At 41.8% G+C, this 26,305-nt stretch overlaps 1 protein-coding gene across 1 annotated transcript in view; it reads right to left on the bottom strand.

Annotated features, from left to right (window-relative positions):
• Positions 1 to 290: 290 nt before the first annotated feature.
• shisa9b (shisa family member 9b) overlaps positions 291 to 26,305 on the bottom strand; it is a 62,051-nt gene continuing 36,036 nt past the window's right edge. Inside the window, exons 3-4 of the mRNA XM_053492770.1 lie at positions 5,123 to 5,269; positions 291 to 1,993 (exon numbers count right to left, since the gene is read on the bottom strand). Coding sequence (XP_053348745.1) covers positions 1,596 to 1,993; positions 5,123 to 5,269 — 545 coding nt within the window. The 3' untranslated portion in view covers positions 291 to 1,595. The remainder of the gene's footprint in view (positions 1,994 to 5,122; positions 5,270 to 26,305) is intronic.

Here is a 26,305-nt window from a genome sequence, read left to right as displayed (position 1 = left end):
ATGCAAACTCCATGGAATCAAACCTGGCTGGGAATCGAACTTGGACCCTGGAAGTGCAAGGTGACAGTGCTAACCACTACAATACTCCACCGTGCCGCCCGTTCAGGAAACTATCCTGAATAATACAGTCTGTACTATATGGGCAACTGAATGTATTGTTGGCCAAACGATTTTGGAGTAACTGTGGCCAAACCCATAGTTTCTGCCTCAAAGTTTAACTCATATTCTCACGCATATTCATTTCATGGTCAATGTCCAAAATGTTTCCTAATGCATCCAGGATAGTTTCCTAATGCATCCAGGATAGTATCCTTATGGTAGTATTTGAACCAAAAGTCCAGTTCATCAGGTAAGTTATTCATCTGTCAGAGCTCAAAGAGTCTTGGTGCTTGCCTTGTCTAAGCAGAGACCTACTGGGTGACAGAAGTCATCACACAGCCTATAAACAGACTGTTGATGTGCCACGGTGTGAAGCTATTTATAGAAAACACTACATCACTGTCAGTTTGACTTTGTTGAAGGTCTCGGTATGGCTGTACAGGTGCGCTACATTTAAAACAAGCATTCTTACTGATACGGATAAAATAAATAACTCTGTTGTACTTTGTGAGCTTTTAGGTGAGGTGGCCTATTTATGTTCAAGTGGAGTGATATAAATAGTGGTCATCCAAAAAACAAGCCTGGAAAATATGGACAAGACTAATATTCTCAGGAGGGTAATAATGCACATGATTTGGGGTTTAAAATAACCACTGCACTGTCACACCCAGTTTTTTCGCAATTCTGCCATCATTCATTTATGACCTTCAAAGTAGCAACAGTGAGCTAACATGAGCACATGTAATAAAAATGTCTAACTAAAATGGCAACTGGCTGGCATAAATACACAAACAACACTTACATCTGCATGATAATTGAGCCCTATATATTCATCATTGTTTTTGACAAAACACTATAATTACGTTAAAATAAGCGCAACGTTTTTTTCGGTTTGATGGACTAGCATGGACCGCAGGTTTACCAGATGTTACAGTGGTTTTGTTACACATCGTTCAATGACAATATCAAAATGAACTCGGCAAAAAAAAATGAAGAAAAAGAAAAAAATGTATCCAGAATTGGTGGGTTTATAACCCATTTGAGTCTGAGCTACTCAGACTTGTTTCCCAGAACTGTACACAGTATTACAAACACACTGAACAGACTCCCACTGTTCCCATAATGCACTGAAGATGAGTGCAACTCTTAAACTACCATTTCATACTCTTCTTCTCGACTGTTTGTTTGTGTCATAAGCTTAGAACTATACCATTAAATTGCATTATAATGAAACAGACAGAGTACAGATTATAAAATATACTACTTGTTTCTCTGGACGGAGTCCTACACCATCTTTTTCATGCACAGTCATTCCTGAAAAGAAAAAAAAAAAAGTACAGCTCCTCACATGGGCCCCAGGCAGAGGCCAGATGTACTGTAGCTCTGGCGATGTCAGGCCCCTAAGAGAATAAAACTCTCAGACCTCTTGAAATCTTCTTCTCCCGTCTTCTTCATTCCTCTAGTATGGCTCAGATCAGCTGCCTACGTCATACCTCTCACACTGTGACCTCGGTCTTGCTGTTGCTGATGAAGTATGGGTGGGGGGGCAAGTAATGCTGGCTGTTTGAGCTCAGCTCATTGACCTGCTCCAGGAGTGTGCTGTGCTTTTTTGGGGCATACGTGTGACGACGCCCAAGTACGTCTGATCCCTCCCGGCTTCTCAGCATGCCCGGAGTAGAAATGGTGTTGGAGCTGTAAGGCAGCGGGTGTGAGCCCGACACCCTAACGCTCTTGGCCTTGTGTCCGTTTTGTTTTTGGCAAGTCAACTCTGGGCCGTAAGGGTTGGTTGGCTCTGGCTCAAGTTGCACTGGGAGCAGCGGTAGTGTGCCTGCCTTGGTCGTCAATTCCGCTCCGTGCCTCCGATTTGTGTAAAAGTTCTCATTAGCTTTCTCAGCTGAAAACACAAGGAAAAACAACAACAAGAGGGTTCAAAGTGTGCCAATAAAATCTGCAAAGCTGCCTTATATGCAAAACTTAACAAAACATGCTGTCATTTGTTTTTCTCCGTTTAGCACTACACCCAAGTTCTATCCCTCTGAGAAATAGATTTGTAACAAAAAGTTTGTAGTTATAAGCAGATGGAGTTTAGAAAAATAGTGGCACATTTCCTGCATTAGGTTTTAGCAGGTTTGCATGGTACTGTACAGTATCTAAATATATTCATTATCAATTTGGCCAATTCTTATTCTGTTCATTATTATGCATCTGTAGTTAACATCTAGTCATCTATCTTCTATCTACCTATTAAAGAACAGTCCACACAGACCTGGATGAAACAGAGGCTCTTGGTGATGCGACTGTTCTTTCACAGAACAAAAAAAGAAGTTTCCCCCCTTTTAAACTAATGCTTTAATTGGGACGCATGTGTGTGCATGGAGTATTTATAATATTTTATTATAAATACATGTAAAACTTAGGACTTAACACTTTTGCACAGAAATCGTGCTACAGTATAAAGCCTCTAAGAAAGCTCCGTTCCTTAACGTCTTGCTTCTTGCAGCTCACATTTGGGAATTTGTTCAAAAACGAATCAATGGTATAAAAAAGGGAAAAAAGTGCATTGTGTGAAAAACCGAGGTTGCTAATAAAGCAAAAGAGTGTTTGTCACTCTGTACAAACATTCTGTGAGATTGAATCCTATGAATTTAACAGTTTAATTCAGTTCAGTTTTAATCTTGATAAATACTGTAGTTTTTTACTTTTAGTTTTATCATTTGTGTTTTAATTGTTTACTTAATTCCTGGTTGAATATCAGTTTTCAGTATTTGAAGGTTAGACGTCCACATTACTGGACTTTTACCCGATGTATTTGCACACGCATGGATATGGCAAACTCTACATTTTACTTTATTTACTCCTCAGCAGGAGTCTGAGATAGAATTTGGTTGTAACAAATTTGATTGTCCACCGCTGGGGCAACATTGTTTTTAAAAGTTAGAATAAATTGGCATTAAGATAAAGTTAAATGAATGACTCAAAATAACAAAATGTTCACTTTTATTTGGAGCATTTAGGGTTTCGAATTCCAATTGAAGATTCTGATCGACCCAAAAGTACTTTCACCAAAGTAATTCTAACTTTTAAAAACAACTTAGTACCAACATCTTTAACGTTACAAATTTAATGTTCAATTTTTAATGTTCCACAATGTTTCCTGTAAGAGCTTGCTGTCTTTGTCCTCCAGTTAAACCTGAGTGCCACTGTTTTACTTCCGAGCAGTAAAACTGACTTTTTTAGAAATGTATAGCAGTTGATTATACAGCAAACTCTCACAATTTTAAAGTTAGACAATATCAGGGCCACCCAGACGTCTCCCTTCCTTCCTCTAGAATACCTTTGCTGTCTTAAAATCCTAAAACATCACAATCATATTGTTTATATCCCGGCCTTGAACAGACTGTGTGAATGGGACTTTATCTACAAACATTCCAATCAAACCAGACAGCAGACACAGGAGGGTCACCTTGGACAAAAGGGCTCATTTATGTACATATATGTCAAGTCCACGGGATAAGTGAATATCAGCAGCAATGAGCACCGCGTCTCAGTCAGCAGCAGGCCAAACAATTTTAATCTGACTGCTGTCATCTCTTTGATTTGTGTCTTCAGCAATCCACCTGAAAAATCAGCACTGTTAATGGATTTACAGTATCTTGAGCAAAAACCTTGGTTGCAGTCTGCCATCTAAAACCTTTTAATGAGCTGGATCTGGATACAGAATATTTTATTTCGTATTAAACATTCATATTAAATTTTAATCATGAAAATCACATTCGTAACTTATTTCGCAACTTACAGTGCCCCAAAATGATCAAATTTGTTTTCGAATTTGAATAAACTAAAAGTTTTAAATAACTTAAATGAGTCTTTAATTATTGAATAATACTGTATATTTATCATAATTATCAGAAGATAATATGGGAATACCTTGGCCTTAAAGGGATACTTCAAGTTTTTAAAGTCTGTCTAAAATCAAACTTGAGGTGTATATAAGTACAACACCATAGGTCTTGGTTGTTATAGATTTTTCTGCTCTGCAGACCGATTGTAAAGTTTGTCATCTGGAATGTGAGTACAATTAGAGTACACCGGTACCTCGGCATGCGAACATAATCCGTTCCAGAGACAAGCTTTTAATGCGAAATTATGCATTGTGAAACAGATTTTCTCATAAGAAATAATGTAAATGCAGATAATGCGTTCCAGCCACCCAAAAATATTACCAATATTACTAATTTTCAACACTACAGTACAATAATTTTTTTGCATATAAAAACAATCAAAACATTTAAAAAAGACATGTAAATGAAGCAAAATATGGTATAAATAAACATTAAACCTCACCGGCTTTAAAAACCAAACTGAAAGTAGCTCCGTTTTCTTCTTGCTACCGTCCTTGCTTACATTCTTGGGACCCATAGTGCTAAGTCTTCACTAAATCTTGGGCAACAAGTTTTAAACGGCTCCTGGAGCCTAAGTTCGGTTCGCCTTGGTTTGTTTGGTCGCATGCTGAAAATGCTTTGCATGCTGAAACATACTTGTTGCAAAATTTCAGATTTTAAGGGCAAACATTCTTGAGGCGGTGCGTTCATATGCTAAAATTCCACTGTGCTTTCACAACCATCATTCTTTCTGAAAATGCATTTCAAGCTCATACTGTATGAAGCGAGTTGGTATCCCAAGTTACAGTGTATTTTGTGTATACAAATGTAACCCTTTTCATTCTTCATAAATAGCTGTATAGAAAGAAAGGTCTATGGCACTGCAAAAGCTTCATATGATTCTCAGCTGAACTTAAGAATGCATTGCACTTACATCTACCTTAACTCTCCCCTAATTAACAGTAACTTCAATAAGTGCTACACTAAGCTTGCTAATGTTTGACCAACCTCTTGTACTCTGCACTCAGACTTTTAGCCAACCCGCACCAGCACACTGCTTGGATGCTTGGTGGCAACATTAGTTCTGTTTTTTTTTTTTAGATAGCAATAAGGACACAAACTCAGTATTCAAGCATGCTTACCTACTGCTTTCAGCGATGCATATTTGTTGAGCTCCTTGACAGACTGGGGTTGCTCATAGGTGTGAGAGACTTGACCCAGCGTCGGGTACTGGGGCATTGCCTGCATGAGGCTTGATCCTGAACCTACACTGTTCATCTGGTTGCTTTCTGAAAAGAAGGAAAGAGAAAGGCCAAAGGTGAGGAACAGCTTGTGTATAACAAAGTGGAGATTTATACAGTATGTGATTTAAGTGTGAATATAAAGAAGCCATAAAGAGGCGAAAATTGATCAATTATGTTAGGGACCAGCTGTACTGCAGACTTACACACTTACAGTTACTTTTAGTATACATTTATTCAAAACTGCACCATTTGTACATGGTGCACATTTAACCACTGCAATTCAAGAAGCACTTTCTGTTTTTATTGTCTATTGTCACGCATCATTCGGAATGGTACTTGATTCCACTGTACCCTGTGCAATGACAATAAAATATCTTCCTTTCTTCTTTAATGGAGCTAAACCTAGCTTATTTCTTTAAACTGTTTATGATGAAACATATGTTGTTTTTTAAGGTAATAGTGAGCTCTTGCCGAGACAGCCTTCAAAATCCTTAAGAAAGAAATTAAATGGGATTTTTGTATTTTCAGGGATTTCTTTTTTATTCTGCTTTCCTTCTACAGTATATAAAGAGCGTGCAGCTTCAAAAAAGGTCGATTTGATTCATGCATGGATCACTTTTGATTCAGAATTGATTTAATGTACTTGGGTAATTAAAATTATTTAGGTTTACTTTAAGTTGTATACTTACAAATGTTAAATGATCAAGAAATAACAAATCTTGTTTCTTAAATTACTCGCAAAATACTCTCGTTGGCAATATCAAAAGATAATTGCTTTGTATGCAACATTAAATAAAAAAAAATCAATAACACCACTTACGCAGAGTTTATTAACAAACTTATTTGTTTTTTAACACTTTAAAAACTGTAAGACATATAGCTCAAATCAGATAAATCAGACAATAACCCTTAGTGCTACTGAATTAAATAAACAAAACTGCAATGCCTAAAAACTGATTCACACTGATAGCCTACTTATGATTCACATCTCTACATATGAAGTGTCTAAAGGCACAGGACCATGCAGAAGTTTTGGCAGACGCTCTTATCCAGAGCCACTTACTTTTTTTTTTTTTTTAAATCTCTTTACACATCTGAGCAGTTGAGGGTTCAGGGCCTTGCTTAAGGGCCCAACAGTGGCGACTTGGTGGTTGTGGGGTTTGAACCTGGGATCAGCAGCATGACAAATTATCTCAGGCTAGAGACCGACCAGATGGTGTGACCATTATTTTAATTACCCTCATGATTATATGTGTGATCCCAGATACTGTACACTTTTATTTTTTCCAAATTGTGCACTGCTATCCACTCATGGTACTGTGCTTATTATACGTGTGCTTATTCCGTGTTATTATTATAGTGTATTATCCGTGTTATTTTCTCATATCCCTAAATTCACTTGTGTGTTGTTTCCTCACCAAAAACAACATTGTTCTACTAATCAAAGGTAATTCTCCACCACACCACCAGAGGCCCAAACACTAAACACCTTCTTATGTCTCAGTCATTTCCTGATCATTAACTAGATCATTTGTTATTGCTTTGCTGGGACTGGGACTCGAACTCTAGTCACCGTGGCAAGAGCGCTGCACCACTGGGGAACATGCTGTCGGTGCTAGTAAATGGATACAGTATACATAACAAGCGCCACAAAAAATATTGAGCAACCGCAATTTGGCAAAAGATTTAATTGGAAGAGGACGAAAGGAAACAATAGGGTTTAACATCTGAGCTCTGTTTTGTGAAAGCAGGGACAATGCAGTTTAAATGATACACAAACACCACATTACAGTTATTTGGGAGCTAAAGTGCGACTCATGGTAATATTTCAGTAAGAAAATGAACAAAGTAGCGCCAAGAGTGAAGTGTGACATGAGATACAGTACACACGCTGTGTGTGGGAAGCTGTTGTGTCCGTCCCAATCTGCTGGTTCAAATTTAGTTGTTTTAGGTTGTGTTTGCAACGTTATGTATAGATAGTTCTTGGGACGTTATTTTAAAATCATTTTATCAAGGTCTTCCTAAATAACAAAAACAAATTTGTCTGGATGGTAGACATCATCACAATGGTGTTACAATGCATCACAACCAAATTACAACGCTCATTCAGTGTTATGGTTTCTGCTGGGACACTACTATATATGCTTTGGGTTTTAGGTTTTTTTCCCATTTAAGTTAAACACTACTTCAGTGGGACACGTTTTTCAATACCAAAATACCAAAATAATGAAATCCCTGATGAATATAGAGGCCAGGATACACATCCATATTAAGTGCCCCACTTTACCGATATTCACCTTACAGACTAGTCACGAATACACTCCTGCATTGATTTGGCTCATTGTTTTGGATTATCATCATGTTGGAAGGTGAACCGTTGCCCCAATTTGATATCCAAGGATCTTGACTCAACAAGGCAAGGCAAGGCAAGGCAAGGCAAGTTTATTTGTATAGCACATTTCATACACAGTGGCAATTCAAAGTGCTTTACATAGAAGAAAAGAAAATTAACATAAAATGAAATAAAAGATAATAGCAATAAGACATTTTAACAAAAACTTTTAAATTTCATTTAAAATAAAAAATAAATGCAGTTTGCAACAAAACTTTAATTAAAATGTAATTAAAAATAAAAATAAAAGACTAATTAAAATTAATAAAAACATAATTTAAAATAAAAATAAAACAGTTTAAGGAATTAGATAAACATAAAATAGTACAGTCAGTTCGGACGTAGGACAGTGCTCATTGAATAAATGCACAGCTGAACAGATGAGTTTTGAGTCTAGATTTAAATGTGACTAATGTTTTAGCACATCAACAATGTTTTTGTACAATTTATCTGTTCATTTTTATTATCCTTGACAAAAAAAAAACAGCATTAAACACACTTTTGATTCTACTGTTTTTCATTTTAGGGATGGAGCTGGTCAGGTTATAAACAATGATTAGTTTCCTCAAGATGTACTGACCTAAACCATTTATCATGGCGCCATTTAAACTACAGAGCTTAATCTTAATTTTATCGGTCATGAAACCATGAATTCTACTCTTTGCCAGAAAATCTTGAAGGTGAATGTCTGACCATGTCACGACAATGATCCAAAACACACCAGCAAGTCTACCTCTGAATGGTCGATCCTTAAACAGACCATTCATGCTTGAAAACATTCCAATGTGGCTTAATTTAAACAATTCTGGAAAAAATAGTGTGCAAAATTCCTCCACAGACTCATTTCCAGTTATGGCAAACACTTGGTTGCCAAGGGTGGTACAACCAGTTATTAGGTTCAGAGGACAATCACTTCTTCATATAGGGCCAGGCAGGTTTGGACAGCCCTTTGTACTTTGTAACATTTTACACCCATCACTGTAAATGACATCTTCATTTACTTGGGGTATCTTTGGGTAATATAAAAACTTGTTTGATGATCTCAATTATTAAAGTGTGACAAAAAAGCTAAACAAAAAAAAATGGTGAAGGGACAAAAACTTTTTTACTGCACTGTAAATGTTCGTCCATCAGGGACCCTCATCTCTACAGTACACATGAGTCCCATCTGACTGACCTTAGGTTCTTTCTGATTAAAGCCTGTCCCCACAATTTGCTAGCTCTATGTCTAGAGAGCTATCATGGTCATGGTGGTTCTGAACTTCCATTTTAAGTCATGGAAACTACTTGGTTCTTCAAGTCTATCAAAGCTGCAGAAATGTTTCAGAACCCTCCACAGATGTGTGTCTGAGGTTTATCTGGAAAAGTCCATCTATTGTTAATATAACGAGTGCGGTTTGCGTGACATCGATTTTAACCGGACAACCAAGGAGAGAGGATTGGAATGCATGAACGATGACGATGTCACTGTACTAGTCAGTGTGGCGCTAGACGCCGTTGCGTGAGCATCTTTTCAGGTGATTCAGTAGGCTTTCGGGGACGCAAATAAAAGTGTATCAGAAATACTTTAAAGAATGTTGAGAATAAATATGTGCACAGTAAGAAAAACTATTTTATATACTATATTGTTATTTTAGCTTTTAATGACATAGCATCACAAATAGCGAATAAATATAAGGGAAACGCTCTTTACCAGGGAAAGAATTGACCAGATAAGTCAATATAAAATTAGGTTAAGCCTTTAATTGTCACATATACAGTACATTACTGCACAGTGAAATTTCTTTCTTCACATATCCCACTGTAGCTGGGGTCAGAGCGCAGGGTCAGCCATAATACAGCGCCCCCTGGAGCTGATAGGGGTAAAGGCCTTGCTCAAGGGCCCAACACTGACAACCTGGTGGAGCGGGGGCTTGAACCGCTGACCTTCCGATCAGTCACCCAGTGTCACCCAGCACAACTGCGCAAACTATAAATGGCAGGACCCAAGCAGGACATCGCCCAAAGCATTACACTGCCTCTGCTGGCTTACCGGATTTCTAAAATGCATCCTGTTGCCATCTCTTCCCAAAAAACACACATCTACATGGCGTAAAAGAAAACGTGATTTATCAGACCAGGCCACCTACTTCCATTGCTCCATGGTTCAGTGCGTACCCATTGTAGGAGCTTTTGGCTGTGGACTCGAGACAGCATGGGCTGCCTAACGTAGCCCCATATGCAACAAACTGCGATGTACTGTGTGTCCTGACATCTTTCCATCTGAACCAGCATGGAATTATTCACCAATTTATGCTACAGTAGGTCTTCCTGTGGGATCGAACCAGACAACAAGCTATCGCTCTCCACGTGTGTATCCATTAGCTTTGTGTCACTGGTTCACCAAATCTGGTACTAATCACTGCGTACCAGGAACACGACAGGAGACCTGCTGTTTTGTATGAGGTGGTATCAAAAAGTTTCAAGACTACAGTAGTTTTGTAATACGCCAACAGATGGCTGCAAAAAGCTAAACAAGGGAACAACGACCTTCATAAGTCAGTGGGCCAAAAGACATCGTCCTATGTACATCGGGAGCTGTGCAACTGGTTCTATTCTGACCATGTGCGTTACTACGTCTGCTATTTTATCATGTATAGAAACTTAGAACAAAGAGTGAACATGAAATTATGTGTGAAACTGCGCAAATCTGCCACAAAGATGTTTGACATAATTTGACAAGTTTACTGTGATCCTGCAGTGAGTCATTTGAAGTGTTTTTAGTGGCACATGCGCTTCAAGAGAAGAAGAACATCACTGGAAGACAAAGAGAGATCAGGAAGACCTTCTACAAGCTCGACCCCAGAAAATGGTAAAATTTGGCAACTTGTGCATGATGAACAATCCACAACACTGCTGCTGTTGTCAGTGTGTCATACAGGAGAGTCCAGATGATCCTCACATTTGTGATTTGAAGATGCGCCATGTTGCTGCCAAATTTGTCCCCGGGCTGCTGATCCAGAACTAGAAGGAACATCACGTTTAAAGTCTATCAAGAACTTGTGTGACTGTCAAGAACCTGTTGACGAAACTTGGGTGTGTGGCTTCGACCCTGAGATGAAGCAACAGTCTTCACAGTGGAAGAGCCCATCATCTCCATGACTAAAAAAGGCGAGGCAGCTCTGTAGCTCAACTGTCTTTAAGTAGAATATAATGTGGGACATAATGATTTTGGAATCTGCTGACAGTGACATATCATCTCCTCAGCATGATAATTACTTAAATAAATAAATCATATACTCTTGGATTATCAAAACTGATGCACAGAGACCGACCATAAAAAGCATAGATGTCATTTAAAATAAGTCCAGGTTATTAACATTCACACTGTAGTGTCTCTCTCATGTTTATGTAAAAGCTCATTCTACTGTCACCCATTGATCATGGGATTATTTTGCTATATACTGTATGTCAGCAATCAGGAAAATTAAAACCTGAATAAAGGAAGACGATTTGGACAAGATATGCTCGTGAAGTGCAGTAATTTGTGGAGAAGATGGAGACTTACATAATTGGACTGTCTCAACCCCCCCACTCTCTCACCATGTTCACTATCACCTAGTTTATTTTCAGTTTTGTTTGGGATGTTCTCCAATACAATACAGCCACGAGCCTTTAATCAACAATGAAGCTTAAGTCAAGCATCAGAACAACATCGCTGTACAGTCTCGATTCCCCATTTAGTGCTGAATCTGGTTTTGAAACCAAACTGGTCCTGTTTGTGTATCATCTGTTTGTAAATCATCACTTGAAGTGGTTAGTCACCTGGCAAGCGGCCGACAAAGCTGTTCGGATTTGGATATAAATTGTTCCTCAGGTGACAAAGAAAAAAAAACGAGTGTCAGTCTGACAGAAATTGCTGTAATTTGCGACCGGCTCTTGAACAGAACAGGCATTCGTCCTGGTGAGAGGACATGTCAGCTATCACCAAAATGTCACCCAGGCTTCTTTTCCCATCATTCTTCCCTGGCACACACTTTGATTGGATTTTAGGCCATTTCTGCAGACAGCAACATAATGAATATGCCAGCATTAGTTACCCATGCTTCCTGGTCAATGGCTCTGCAGCCTGCAGACAGCACATTTTACACTGCCACTAAAGCCCGATTACAGTCAACCGTCAAGGCCAGGAGGCCGTATTTCACAAACAAGACTGTAGTATCTCTACTGACTGTGAAACCATGTATCTCAGATTCATGCTGGTATAAAAAGAACGTTTCAAAACATCTAACAGTAAAAAACATCTAACATAAAAAATATCATGCTTTCCCACTATTCTACACAGTCAACAGTTGTTTACAGCTCTAACAGAAATAATCCAGACTGTCACACTGAAATTCTGTAACATTTTTTGAGAAATACCGACACTGTCTATCTTTTTCCTTAGCCAATGCAGGAGAAATTATTATGCATGAGACTTCAGGTATTACTAGTCAATACTAGCAAAAATGGCTGGGAAAACTTTTTTAACCCACTCAAATTTGGGACATTATTACAAGAGCATCTCTCTCTCTTTTCATTCATTCATTCATCTTCTACACCGCATATCCTCTACAGGGTCGCATAGTCCTCTCAGAGGACTTTGGGTAAAAGGAGGGGTACAGCCAGGACAGCGTGCCAAAACATCGCAGGGCACATTCACACACTGCAGGCAGTTTGGGAATGCCAACCAGTCTATTAAAGTGTGGAAGAAAACCCACCAAGAAGGTGGAGAACATGCAAACTTCATGGAAACAGAATTTCATAAGCAGTCTTTTTGCTAAGGAGTACTGTGCCGCCTAAATTGAGAAAATTAGGAGAACTGCTTTAAAATATTTATCTATTAAAGTTAAGTCTTTATTTGTCACATATACATTACTGCACAATTGAATTATTTTCCTTCAATGGGAATGCCAACCAGTCTATTGAAGTGTGGAAGAAAACCCACCAAGAAGGTGGAGAACATGCAAACAGACCCACGGCAGGACTGGAGATGCAAGGCCACAGTGCATACCACTCCGCCCATATAATACATATCACTCTGGCAGTCGTAACAAACTAAATAATTGGGGAAAAAAAACGTTTTCATTAGCAATTGACTTATGGTGTTACAACACAAGCAAAAGTTGACGTAAGTGAAGCGGTTAGCACTCTTGCTTCTCACCTCCAGAGACAAGGACTTGAATCCCGCTCTAGATCTGTGTGCATGGAGTGGGTTCCCTCCGTGTACTCTGGTTTCCTCCCACAGTCCATAGACATGCAGGTTAGGATAATTGGTGTCCCCAAATCGTGTGTAGTGTGCGAGTGCGCGTGTATCTATGTGTGTGTGTGTGTGTCCTGTGATAGATTGGCACCTTCTCCAGGGTTTACGCTGCCTGCTGGGAAGGGCTCCAGGCCCCTGCGACCCTGTCTACAGGATAAAGCAGTATAGATGATAAGTAAATAAGTGAGAGTCTTATACCTACACAATTGATCTTACTAAAAGAACATGGAAGTGACTCAAAGTTTTCATACTGATTTAATGCTACATATGACTATTCCCTAAAATTACTATCCCCAAATTTATCCTGCTTCAGCATGCAGTACAAGCTATAATTAGTAACGTTATCCTCACAGTGTGCCTAAACTCCACACAACAGATAATACCTTTACAGTAGCTGTTTTTTTCCCCCACTAGAAACAGCTCAGAGCTATTTCTTTTTAAAAAAAAGCAGTTGAATGTCTTTTTTAACCACATGTTGCTCTAACACTCTCAGTGTTCTCATCCGAAAGACATGTCTGGGTTGTCTGTTTTGTGCAAATACAATCCTTTTTGCTTTCAGGAATACTGTAATTAACATTAATAACAGACAAATCCATTCAAATGCATGTGTATTTCTCTCTTTTTTTTTTTTTTTTTTTTTGCATATTTTTCTTTCTGTCTCGGGGAACCACCATAACTGGGCAAAGTGCAATTTAAAACATTCAAAACATTTAGAATATTATTGTGAATGCCTGTCATTCACGCTCTGTATGTATACCAGTGGCGATTTCTTTAAGACTGCAAGGGAAGGCTTCCCCTATATGTCACAAAATTAATGGTCAAATTATGTCCTATTGTATTAACATTTTATTGACTAAAAATGCGTTAGGAAGCGTTCATCTCAAAGACGAGTTCGTTCAGAATCGGTTAGATATAGCAGGCCGGCTGACTCGATTTTCTTCTCATACATTCCCGTAGCATCACAGTGCATTTCCCCGTTGAAGCACAGCGTCCATTGACTTTAATGCGGCTGCTTTGATCTTTTTTTTTTCAGTGCTTTGAAACTAGACGGTCATTGGATAAACGCTGCGATTATGTCCCGCCTACGGACGCTCAGCATCTCTGGGGGTGAATGAGGAGCAAACTAGGAGTGGGCTGTTCCCTGGACTCAGAGCTTCTGCGTGATGATTGGAGGGTCTGTCGAAAGATTGCATCTCCTTTTGACTGACAGCGATTTTGTACTATAAGGAATCGCTGAAGCTATTCGTGCTCAGTCCCATCACGGATTTCTCAAGTAAATAGACAATTTTAAATAAATAGACAATTTTATGATGTACAGTAGGCCGAAAATGAGCTTCCCCTATTTGACAGACCACTGATGTATACATATATTCATTGAGTACAAACATATTACTTAGTCAACTGTGTTAACTTATAGTCTAAATATATATTTATGTAAATATTTTTTACTACACAGATGTCCATATTTTATAGCCAGATTGTATAGTATGCATTTATACTGTTAGTATTCTTAATTTTATTTTTTTCCCCCTGTTTTTATTTTATTTTACTTTATTCTGTTGTTTTTAATTTTTAACTTTGTACTGTCCACTTGCTGCCGTGGCAAAACAAATTTCCCACTTGTGGGACTAATAAAGGTTTATCTTATCTTATCTTATATATACTAGAGAACTCATTTTTTTGCTAAGTCCCCTTTTAATGCCAAATAAATAATACCTTTGGCGGCATGATGGCTTAGCGGTTAGCACCATCGCCTTGCACTCTCAGTGTGCATGGAATTTGCATGTTCTCATCCCATCTGGTTGATGGGCTTCCTTCGGGTACTCCAGTTTCCTCCCACAGTCCAAACACATGCAGATTAGGCATATTGGCGTTCCCAGAATTCTCACATATACAGTAGTTAATGCAAGAAATCATAGGAAGCAGCAATAAGGGTCATGGGACATAAACTCTAACTAAATGTAAACAAGGCCTACCAATTCCCACATAGGGGCCTCAAACAAGGGTGAGGAATCTGACCTACTGCATGAGACAGAAGGTCCTTAATTCAAACCAGACGCCCTTTAACACAGACCTAAAAAAATACCAAAGGGGCCAACAAACCATCAGCACCAAGCTATTTATGTTGAGATCACTTTGCAATCTTCTCTGAAGTGTTTTCCAATGTGGGCACCTCAACACAGCAGTCTCTCTCTCTCTCTCTGTCTTAGTTTCTAAGGAAAGGACTCTCATTTTATTGGACCCACATCAACCTAACCTGGTAATCATGACTTTAGCAATTGTAAAAACACTCACCCCAGAAACACACATTAATAACAGATGCAGCGTTATTCCTGTTTTCGATGCCATCAGGCAAAGGGCAACCACAGAAATGTGTAAATGAGTTTATTTTGGTTTAAAAAGCAGGCATCCTGTCATGCACACTCAAGCCGGAAGTAAGGCGGTCGCAAACCAGGAAGTATAAAAGGAGTAAACAAACCTCAGTACAACGCTCAGTCATTGAGTTGCCCGATGTTGCCTCGTTTGCGGTCTTCTAACTGTGAGTACTCACCTTTTTGGTTTCGCTTTCTTGCTGAGTGTGTATTTATAGGACGCGAGTTAGATTGTGTCTTTCCCTTGCTTCCCAATCGTAAGAGTCCTTAGACTAACTGTGTGATTATCCTGCCTATTCGTGTCACTCCGCGTTTGGGTTTACCAGTCACGCTACACAGGGCTAACCGCTAAAGCTACGTCTTCTGGTCATCTCAGGTTAGTTCTTGACAGAATGACTGAGCCTACCGCGGTGAACCCAGCGGAGCATGCACGTCTCTGCGGTGTGGTGGATCAGCATGCCGCGCTCATCAATCAGCTAACCGGAGAGCTCGCTACTCTGCGTCAGAGCGTCCAAGACGTCGCGGCCTTGCGCCGCGAGGTGGCGGAGCTCCGGCGGGAGAACGCGGATCTCCGCGCGGATGTTGCTGACGCGACGAGCCGGCCACCCGCCGCGGCGGCCGCAGCGCCGTCTCCCCCCCCTTCAGATGTCTTTCTAGCTCTACCAGATAAATGGGACGGCACGGACGGAAGATGTAATGTGTTCTTGACAGCATTAGATTTGGTGTTTGAGTTCAACGCCACCAAGTACTCCACCGATCGGCTTCGCATTGCTCTTCTCGTATCGTTGTTGTCCGGGCAGGCAGCTGAGTGGGCCACGGCAGTGCTTCGAGCAGACACCGATACCGCTCATTCTTACAACGAATTCACCAGCCAGCTCAGACTCACCTTTGAACATCCTGCGGGCGAGGTGGAGACCGACACAAAGCTCTACCACCTGCGGCAGGGAGGATTGTCCGTGAGTCGCTATACTGCCGAATTCCGCACCCTCGCAGTACAGACAGCCTGGGGAGACGCCGCGCTCCGGACATCCTACTACGAGGGACTGGCTTCACGCATCAAGGATGAACTGGCCGGACGAGAACTCCCCGCCACACTGGAGGGGCTAATCCAACTCGCCCTCCGCATCGACCAGCGCCTCCTCTCTCGTCCGAAGCCAGCCCCGAGGACCCTGCTGCCTGCTCCAATCCACGCCTACACGTCACCTCGACCATCCACCACCTGCACTCCCGCCATCACTGAACCTGTCGGATCTCCACCTCCTGCCGTGGTTAACACCGGAGCCGGGGAACCCATGCAATTAGGACGCGCCTCCCTAACCGTGACAGAACGAGAACGCTGGTTCCGAGAAGGTCTGTGCGCCTATTGTGGGTCAGCGGCCCATCACCGGGCGATCTGTCCGCTACGTCCGGGAAACACGCAGCCCCGGTGAACAGGGGGAGAGACTCACCGGGCGCCATCCACCTCTCCACCACCACCCACACCACCACTTCGCGTCTCACGGTTCAGGTAACCCTCCAACACACCTATCTCATCACCTCCGGTCATCCTCGGTTATCCCTGGTTACTGCAGCACGACCCTCTCATCTCCTGGGCACAGAACCGGATCCTTCAGTGGGGGCCGACCTGCACCGAGCTCTGCCTCCGGGCACCGGCTGGGACGTGTTCCAAGGAGTCCGAGGTCCCCGACGTCGACACCGACGCCATTCCACCTGAGTATCGAGACCTGGCTGAAGTATTCTGCAAAAAAAGAGCCACTCACCTACCACCTCATCGCCCATACGACCTGGCGATTGAACTTCAGCCAGGCTCCGCCCCCCCCCCGCGGCCATCTCTACTCTCTATCGACCACCGAGACACAGGCTATGGAGGAGTACGTCGCCAACGCCCTGCGCCACGGTACCATCCGACCCTCCTCCTCACCAGCCGCCGCGGGGTTTTTCTTCGTGAAGAAGAAAGGGGGCGAACGTCGCCCATGTGTCGACTATCGGGGGCTAAACAAGATCACAATAAAGAACCGACATCCGCTGCCACTCACCAACTCTGCCCTGGACGCCCTCTCTGGTGCCACCATTTTCACGAAGTTGGACCTCCGGAGCGCCTACAACTTGGTGCGTATCAGAGAGGGCGATGAGTGGAAGACGGCGTTCATCACACCCACTGGACACTACGAGAGCCTGGTCATACCCTTTGGACTCTGCAACGCACCCTCGGCCTTCCAACAATTTATTAATGACGTCCTTAGAGACATGCTGGGCCGATGGGTGTTCGTCTACCTGGACGATATCCTCATTTATTCCCATAACCTCCAGGAGCACATCCAACATGTTCGGACGGTTCTTAAGAGATTGCTCGCTCACCAACTGTACTGCAAGCTGGAAAAATGTGCTTTCCACGAGCACTCCACCACGTTCCTGGGTTTTGTCATCTCGCCCCAGGGTGTGGCCATGGATCCTCAGAAGCTCGAAGCTGTGCGTCACTGGCCCCTACCCAGGACCCTCAAACAGCTTCAACGTTTTCTGGGGTTTGCGAACTTCTATCATCGCTTCATCCGGGGCTACAGTACAGTTGCAGCACCATTAACTGCTTTGACCAGGCCCTCGCTTCACCCATTTCGCCTTACACCTGCTGCCATCGCCGCCTTCCAAGATCTGTGTCATCGTTTCACCACCGCTCCCATCCTTCTCCACCCAGACGCCAACCAACCTTTCGTTGTGGAGGTGGACGCGTCGGATGTGGGCGCCGGCGCCGTTCTCTCTCAACGAGGTCCAGACCAGAAACTGCACCCGTGTGGTTTCTTCTCCAAAAAATTCAACCCCACTCAGCAGCGATACGGGGTAGGGGACCGCGAACTGCTGGGCATAAAGTGGGCCTTGGAGGAATGGCGTCACTGGCTCCAGGGCGCCAGTGAGCCGTTCATCGTCTGGACCGACCATCAGAACCTCATCACCATCAGGAACTTAAGACAACTGAATCCACGACAGGCACGGTGGGCTCTATTTTTCGAACAGTACGATTTCCACCTATCCCGTGCCTGTCATCCCCGCTTCCCGGATCATCGCACCTCTTCAGTGGAACTTGGAGACAAGGGTCCGCCAGGCACAGGCCGCAGAGGCCGGGCCGGCAGGCGTGCCGCCTGGACGACTCTACGTACCCCAGAACATGAGATCAGACGTCCTCCAATGGGGCCACTCCTCCGCGATCGCCGGACACCAAGCGACGAGAAGGACCCTCTCATTCATCCAACGGGCGTTCTGGTGGCCGTCCATGAGAAGGGACATCATCGAGTTCGTCCAGGCGTGCCCGGTGTGTGCCAGGGCCAAGGACACCAATCAGCCACCCCCGGGAGAGCTTCAACCACTTCCTGTTTCTCGGCGGCCCTGGACGCACATCGCCCTGGACTTCATCACGGGCCTGCTGGTTTCCGAAGGGAAGAACACCATCCTCACCATTGTTGACCGGTTCTCCAAGGCTGTGCACCTGGTGGCCCTCACCGGACTCCCATCAGCCAAAACCACCGCTGAGCTAATACTGGAACACGTAGTCCGCCTGCATGGGTTCCCCAAAGACATCGTCTCGGACAGGGGGCCCCAGTTCACCGCCCGGTTCTGGAAGGCCTTCTGCCGTCTGATCAATTCCACCAGTAGTCTGTCATCCGGATACCATCCTCAGACTAATGGTCAGACGGAACGGGCCAACCAACAACTGGAGCGCTACCTAAGATGTTTTGTGGCCGACCGCCAGCGCTCCTGGGCCCGCTACCTCACATGGGCAGAACTTTCCCACAACCTACACGTCTCCTCAGCCACCAATCTAAGCCCATTTGAGGTATGCTATGGTTTCCAACCTCCGATGTTTGCCCATCAAGAACCGGAGGTCGACGTACCATCGGCCCAACAGTTGGTCCGTAGGTGTCGACGGCTCTGGAACCAAGCCAACCTTGCTATCCAGAAGGCCAATCAACAGTATACCACTCAACACCGCCGTCGACACCCTCCGGGACGTTTGTACAGAGTAGGTGACAAGGTATGGTTATCCACAAAGAACCTCCACCTTCATACCGAATCCAGGAAACTCTCACCTCGCTTCATAGGACCATACCGCATCACCCTAAGGATAAACCCTGTCACCTACCGGCTCCAGCTGCCTGCGGCGCTCCGGATCCACCCGGTTTTTCACACATCTCAACTCAAACCCTTCATCACCTCTCCAATGATTCCACCCACCCCCCCTGCTCCTCCTCCCCGCATCATTGACGGTGGTCCCGCCTACACTGTGCGTCGGATCCTCGATTCACGCCCTCGGGGCAGAGGAACCCAGTACCTGGTCGATTGGGAAGGCTACGGCCCCGAGGAACGATCGTGGATTCCGGCCCGGTTCATCCTCGACCCCGAACTCATTCGAGACTACCGTCGTCGGGTATCCTCCACCCCAGGACCGTCAGGAGCCAGTCCTGGACAGGGGGGTACTGTCATGCACACTCAAGCCGCGACCGGCACTAGGACCCGGAAGTAAGGCGGTCGCAAACCAGGAAGTATAAAAGGAGTAAACAAACCTCAGTACAACGCTCAGTCATTGAGTTGCCCGATGTTGCCTCGTTTGCGGTCATCTAACTGTGAGTACTCACCTTTTTGGTTTCGCTTTTTTGCTGAGTGTGTATTTATAGGACGCGGGTTAGATTGTGTCTTTCCCTTGCTCAATCGTGAGAGTCCTTAGACTAACTGCGTGATTATCCTGCCTATTCGTGTCACTCCGCGTTTGGGTTTACCAGTCACGCTACACAGGGCTAACTGCTAAAGCTACGTCTTCTGGTCATCTCAGGTTAGTTCTTGACACATCCTATGTTATGACAGTCATGATTGATTGGTTAGAGAGTGCATACTCAGATGCGTCAGTGAGAACATGTAGAGTTATGTGATACAGCCTTCAAATAATATTACAGTATTTAATACAGTTTTGTGACAACAAGGTTTGGGAGGAAAGTGAAAACACGTGTTTATTATTAAGTACCAGTAGTACAGCTAATTATAACAAGTATCACTTGTTAGTGCCCCCCCCCACTCCTCCACCAGCCAGCTTTCACATCAGTAATAATGTGCCATTCTCAATACATTTGCAGAGCCACGCTCTACTACACAGCAAATAAACATAAGGAAAAATAAGTGTACAAGGAAGTTGACCTTTTAAAGGGTGCTTTTACACTACGGTCTTGATCATGGAGTACACTTGACCCCAATGTTCAGTATGTTTGTGTGCAAGGATCAGTGTACCGTGATCGATTCCCCTTAAAAACCTGAACATGGAGGTGGACCACTGTTTAGAGTGCAACATCAGCAGCACATCTGTCTCCTCCACTTCACCTGTCTCACCCCGGGTGAGAGGGAGAAGCAATCGTACCTGGGCACAGTATGAACAAATCGAACCTACAGTAGTGTAAAATCAGCCAAAGTTGACCCAGGCAAGGGATGACAAGACTTTAGGGTCAAGTGTACTTAGATCCATGCCTAAGTTCCTAGTGTGAAATCATGCTACAGTAATACTGACTTGTGCAGAATTTCATAAGCAGTCTTTTTGCTAAGGAGTACTGTGCCGCCTAAACTGAGAAAATTAGGAGAACTGCTTTAAAATATTTATCTATTAAAGTTAAGTCTTTATTTGTCACATATACATTACTGCACAATTAAATAATTTTCCTTCACATATTCCAGCGTAATTGGGGTCAAAGCACAGGGTCAGCCAGGATATAGTACTCCCGGGGTAGATAGGGTTAAGGGCCTTACTCAAGGGCCGGACACTGGCAACCTGTTGGAGCTGGGGCTCGAACTGCCGACCTTCTGATCAGTAATTCAGTAACTCTGAGCGACCACTATTTCTCTGTTTAAATGCTCACGTGTGTTTGGATTTAAGAACAAGCAAATCCCTTTAATGCCTAATGATTCTTCATTGGACTGGCACCCTGTCCAGGGTGTACCCCGCCTCGTGCCCTAAGCCTCCTGGGATGGGCTCTAGGTCCCTGCGACCCTGAATACAGGATGAAGCGGTATAGAAGATGAGTGAGTGAAAGTGAGTGATTCTTCATTTCATTTGTTGAAACCATAAACTATGGCGATGAAAAAAAAGATTGCCTTGCCAATTTAAACTTACAATTACAGGGATCCACTTTTAGGCTTAATGGTTTACATTTTGACCTGTTTCTTGACTCAAATTTAATATAAACACACCAAGAACAATTAAGCTCTGTCCATTTTGCCAAAAACCCCGCAGTTTTGTAAACTGCACAACCAATCAGGTACTTTTGTTCGTACAACTGCCACCTACCCTGTATAATTTGTCCCACGCCAGAATCATGTTCATTATGTTTGATTTGCTCAGATCCTGCAGGACAGTACAATGCCAAATCCTGGCCCAATCAGGTAAAATTTTGAAGATAAATTATGATGTTACATTTGAAGTCGCTCTTGTTCTTGTTGCTTTTCTTTTTGTTCGGAGAGAAAAATGCTCATACTTCAAAAAAAGCAGTTTCATTTCCATTCATCAGCCCTTTAACAGGAACTTTCTTCAATCAGCCGATCGTCCTGCAGCAGCACACTGCAGATTGTCTGTGAATCTAAAAACTTCTAACTGCTTTCGTTTCCCACTTGTAAATTTTTTTCAAAACCAATACATCACAGCAGGAACATTGGATGATAAGTGTTGTAATATAATCATGATGATGTTTACCATCAAGACAAAGGCAGGACAGCTTTATTTTTTTAATTAGAAATTAAAATACAAAATGTTTTTTTTTGGATTAACGCCCGACCACACGCAGTACACCGTCCCTAAAGTGTCTAAAAGGGTTTAGAACTCTGATCGGACATTGGGATAGACACAACAGCTTCCCACACACAGTGTGTGTATCCCGTGTCATGTCATATTAGTGCTGTAATGTTACCTCTTTAATTTTTTTAAAGAAATATTACCGTGAGGTTCATCCTACCTCACAGATTACAGCAGTAAGGTCTCCAAACAGCATCTTTCAAAAAAAATTTTTTTTTTTTTCTGGTAAATTGCGGTTGTCCACTTTTTTTTTGTGGAGCTCATTGTTAAGTACCTGCATTCATAATGTTTGCATTAACTATATGTTCGCTCATGGTCCAGTGGTACGCAGGCAGAGCTCACGCTTTAGCTATTGTCCCATCATCAAATTGCCGGTATTGCTGAGACGTCGTTACATCAGTCATTCTAACTTTCAAAAGTTAAAAAAAAAAAAAAAAAACACTGCAACTTTTCATAATGTTACACCACAAAAATGCAGCACTCAGACACTCGTGCACTCGATTATGTCAATTCCGTAAATTATGACATATACAGTATTTGCGTATTTGCGTTTTGGCAACTAAAAAAATTTCTTTGGGACAGACTTATGATGCTTTAGAATATTTTTTAAATAGTTAAATTACTTAGAGCTTATTGCCAGGCTAAGGGAGAAGTACCACACCACTTCACATGGGTTCTCTAACACGAGTATAAAACCTTTATTGTCTTACTGGAGAGGATTTTCACCAGGAACTGAAAAAAAAAAAATAAAATTAAGCATCATTTTTGCTATTTATTATATTTCCAAATAAATGGTGTTAGAAGGATTCAGCCAGTGGTTACTTAAGGTCTGGACTGGTGCTTTTTGTATGAGCGCAGCACTGCCCTTCTAATCGTCCAACTGCATTGGTTTCAAGATCCCAAAATACTGCTTTGCATATTTCATGAGCTCTTGACGGGTGTCCGTATCTCACCCGTGGTTTCAGCTCACTTAGGACTGGTCTTGATTGCTTCAGACAACCTTTGTGTCCTTAGCTGCTACAATCAAGTTGTCTTTTCTTTTCACATTTTGTTCAAAGAAAGAAAATAAAGCACTGCATTTTAGGCGGAGAGAGGTGACCCTCACCTACAGTATGTGGTGTTTGCCCTGAAACCCACTGACCTTTACTTAGTCTACAACAAAACATTATTAAACATGCCAAATACACAACACACACAACCTACTGTATGTAAAGAGTGTGCTACAGTATAACTATTAGACGATATTAGTCTTACAAAGTCAGATGCTTAAATAAATTAATCCCCATATTATGATAACACTCCGTGTTTTTTGTGGTATAACTCAGTAATTTTCAGGTGACTGGACTAACTGACATTAGTGTCCTTGAGACGGGCTCATTCCGGTTATCCCTTATATATTATCCAGTAAAGCTACAGAGAGTAATACTTTAGTTAGTAACCCATTTTTCTTTATTGAATAATAACAGTTTTTTCAATCTGATTTTTTTATTATAATTATTACAATAAATGATTTAGATTATCAAACTAATTTTAATATTACACAAAGATAATCCAAGTAAACAGTTTTTAAATGATGTCATTTATTAAGAGAAAAAGCACTCTAAACCTACCTGGTCCTATGTGAAAAAGTATTTCCTCCCCTTTGCTAAATCAAAGGGCTTAAATTCGATTGAGATCCTTAAACAGGTCATTTATGCTCAAAAACCATCCAATGTGGCAGAATTAAAACAGTTCTGCAGAGAAGAGTGGGCCAAAATTCATCACAGCAATGTGAAACACTTATTGGCAGTTTTCGCAAACACTTCATTAGGCAGTTAATACCACCAAGTGTGGAACATCCAGTTATTAGGTTTAGGGGCAAATACCTTTTTCATAGAGGGCCAGGCAGGTTTGGAAAGCTTTTTCCCCTTAATAAGGGAAATCATCATTTGAAAAACTGCATTTTGTATTCAATCTGGTTATCTTTGTGCAATGATAAAATGTGTTTGATGATCTGAATCATTTAAGTGGGACAAATAGGAAGAAAAAAAATTAAACACACGTCAGTGGTTTTTCACATCACAGTATTAGTGATGCACTGATTGCAATTTTCTTGGCCGATACCAGTAATTTATTTATTTTATTTTATTTATTCATTTTAAAGGCTGGCCTGGTGATAGCGTTTCTTCTTCCTCTTCTTTTTTTTTTTTTTGCAATTCAAGTTAATGGGACAGGCAGCACGTCACTCAACATTTATAGCAAAATAATCGAATTTAACTTTAGAGATATGGAATTGGTTCAGGTTTGAAAAGTCAGGTGATTATGTTTATTTACAATATAATTCAGCGATCCATCCTAAGCGATATGTCCATGTGGAATTACATCACTGCCGATTCACTGCCGATTACAGTATGTGTACAAATAAAATCCACTTGAAAATGAAAATTCATTTAGAAAGGGCTTGATTCAGTTATGTGTTGCAAGTCTTTTGTCTTTCACCATTCTGACTCCAAAACCACTAAATGGGCTTTATTTAATTACTCATGTTAAATTCCGTTGTTGAAATAAGCTTTAGAGTTTTGACTTAATCTATGTAATATGTAATACCGAATCTGAATATTTATAAAAACACAATACTTACAGAATTTCAATATAATTAAATAGGCACTTTGGATTGGGTGATAATATCATATCGCCTGGTCGCTGATGATTCCCGTGCCGACTAAAGCACCTAAAGCCATGCAAAAATTAGTTTTATTACTTCGGTGTAACTCTGCACGTAACCTTGTGTGTATTAAATGTAAAAATATGAAACATGTTAATTATTCATTCTGGTATTTCAAACATATGTTAATTATTCATGAGCGGCTGCACATCAGGAATCCAAGTGGAAGCCATTCTTGCCTTTGGAGTGATCGATTCAAACCAGATAAAGACATTATTTCTCTACTACTGTGACTGAGACGACTAATAGTTGAAGCAAATTGCATCCAATTAAATTTCAATCAAGTCAACAAATAATAAGCAACAGGATTAAATCTATCACAGTTAATCGCCCTGGGTATGACCAGTGCTATGGATCACATCTGCCTTTAAATAGCTTTAAGAGTGTCCTAGATGGTGTTCAGTGTTTTAGTGAGCGAAGGAAAAGGATAAAGAAAAGAGTCGAGAGATGTGCAAATACTGTAAGAGAGAGAGAGAGATCTAAACGGCAAAAACCAGAGGAATTGTGTGCGTTTATGTGTAGATGTGTAGGCAAATATAATCACTCTGGTGAAGTGAAATAAAAAGCCTGTTTAAGTTAAAATCCCAGCCTGCTTCCTGTCTCCTGGTCTCCAGACCTAACTTCTAGAAGCGTCACAGTATTATAATACAATGTGTTGGAGTTAATCAATAATCCCACAGCAAATAAATAATTGTGGCCAAGGCTGGTCTCAGGATACTTTACTGTTGGCATGACACAGGACTGAAGGTAACGCTCACCTTCATACATTTCAAGAAGGGCAGCAAAGAGACCCAGTTATCTTCCAGGAAAACATCAGGGACAGACTGATATTCTTCAGATATAATTTATTGCAGGGCACACACACATACACACTTATTTACACATTATGGGCAATTTGGGAATGCCAATTAGCCTAATCTGTATGTCTTTAGACTGTTGGAGGAAACTGAAGTACCCGAAGGAAACCCATCAAGCACTGGGATTGATCTTACACTTTAATGTCTGTATTTTATATGGAGATATGACTCCAGGTCAACTTAATAATTACTATTACACAACCATGAATTACAAACCCAAATGATGTGTCTCTAACTCTTACATGCATGCTTGTGAAAGCTGATGGAAAATTTACCAAGTAGTTATAAATGTCTGGATCTTGCAGGTCCAGTACATTTTTCAGCTCATTAATGGGTGCAAACAGCATGTAACTAATAACGTGAACTTTTACGAGTGAGAGGTGCAGACTGAAGAAATTTGGTGAATAATTGATCATTAACGTTGGTCAAAGCTGTTTTGACTGCTAATCTTGACTGCCAATATGGCGTGGGTTTAAAGCTCAATCAGAGTATAGTACTTTACAGTATGTGACTGCAGAATCTCAGGAGCAGACGTGAATATGGTGTTATGTGGTGTGGTATGGAGAGCCGAACCCATGAGATGTTTTACTGTGTAAGAGCCCTAACGCAGGGCTTTAGAGGGGTCAATGAAATAGGAGCTTGTAAGAGTGCTTATGAT

The sequence above is a fragment of the Clarias gariepinus genome, chromosome 3, assembly GCF_024256425.1.
Source record: "Clarias gariepinus isolate MV-2021 ecotype Netherlands chromosome 3, CGAR_prim_01v2, whole genome shotgun sequence".
NCBI classification, from domain to species: Eukaryota; Metazoa; Chordata; class Actinopteri; order Siluriformes; family Clariidae; genus Clarias; species Clarias gariepinus.
The sequence above is the reverse complement of the archived record's forward strand: the minus strand, read 5'-3'. Positions and strand labels throughout refer to the sequence as shown.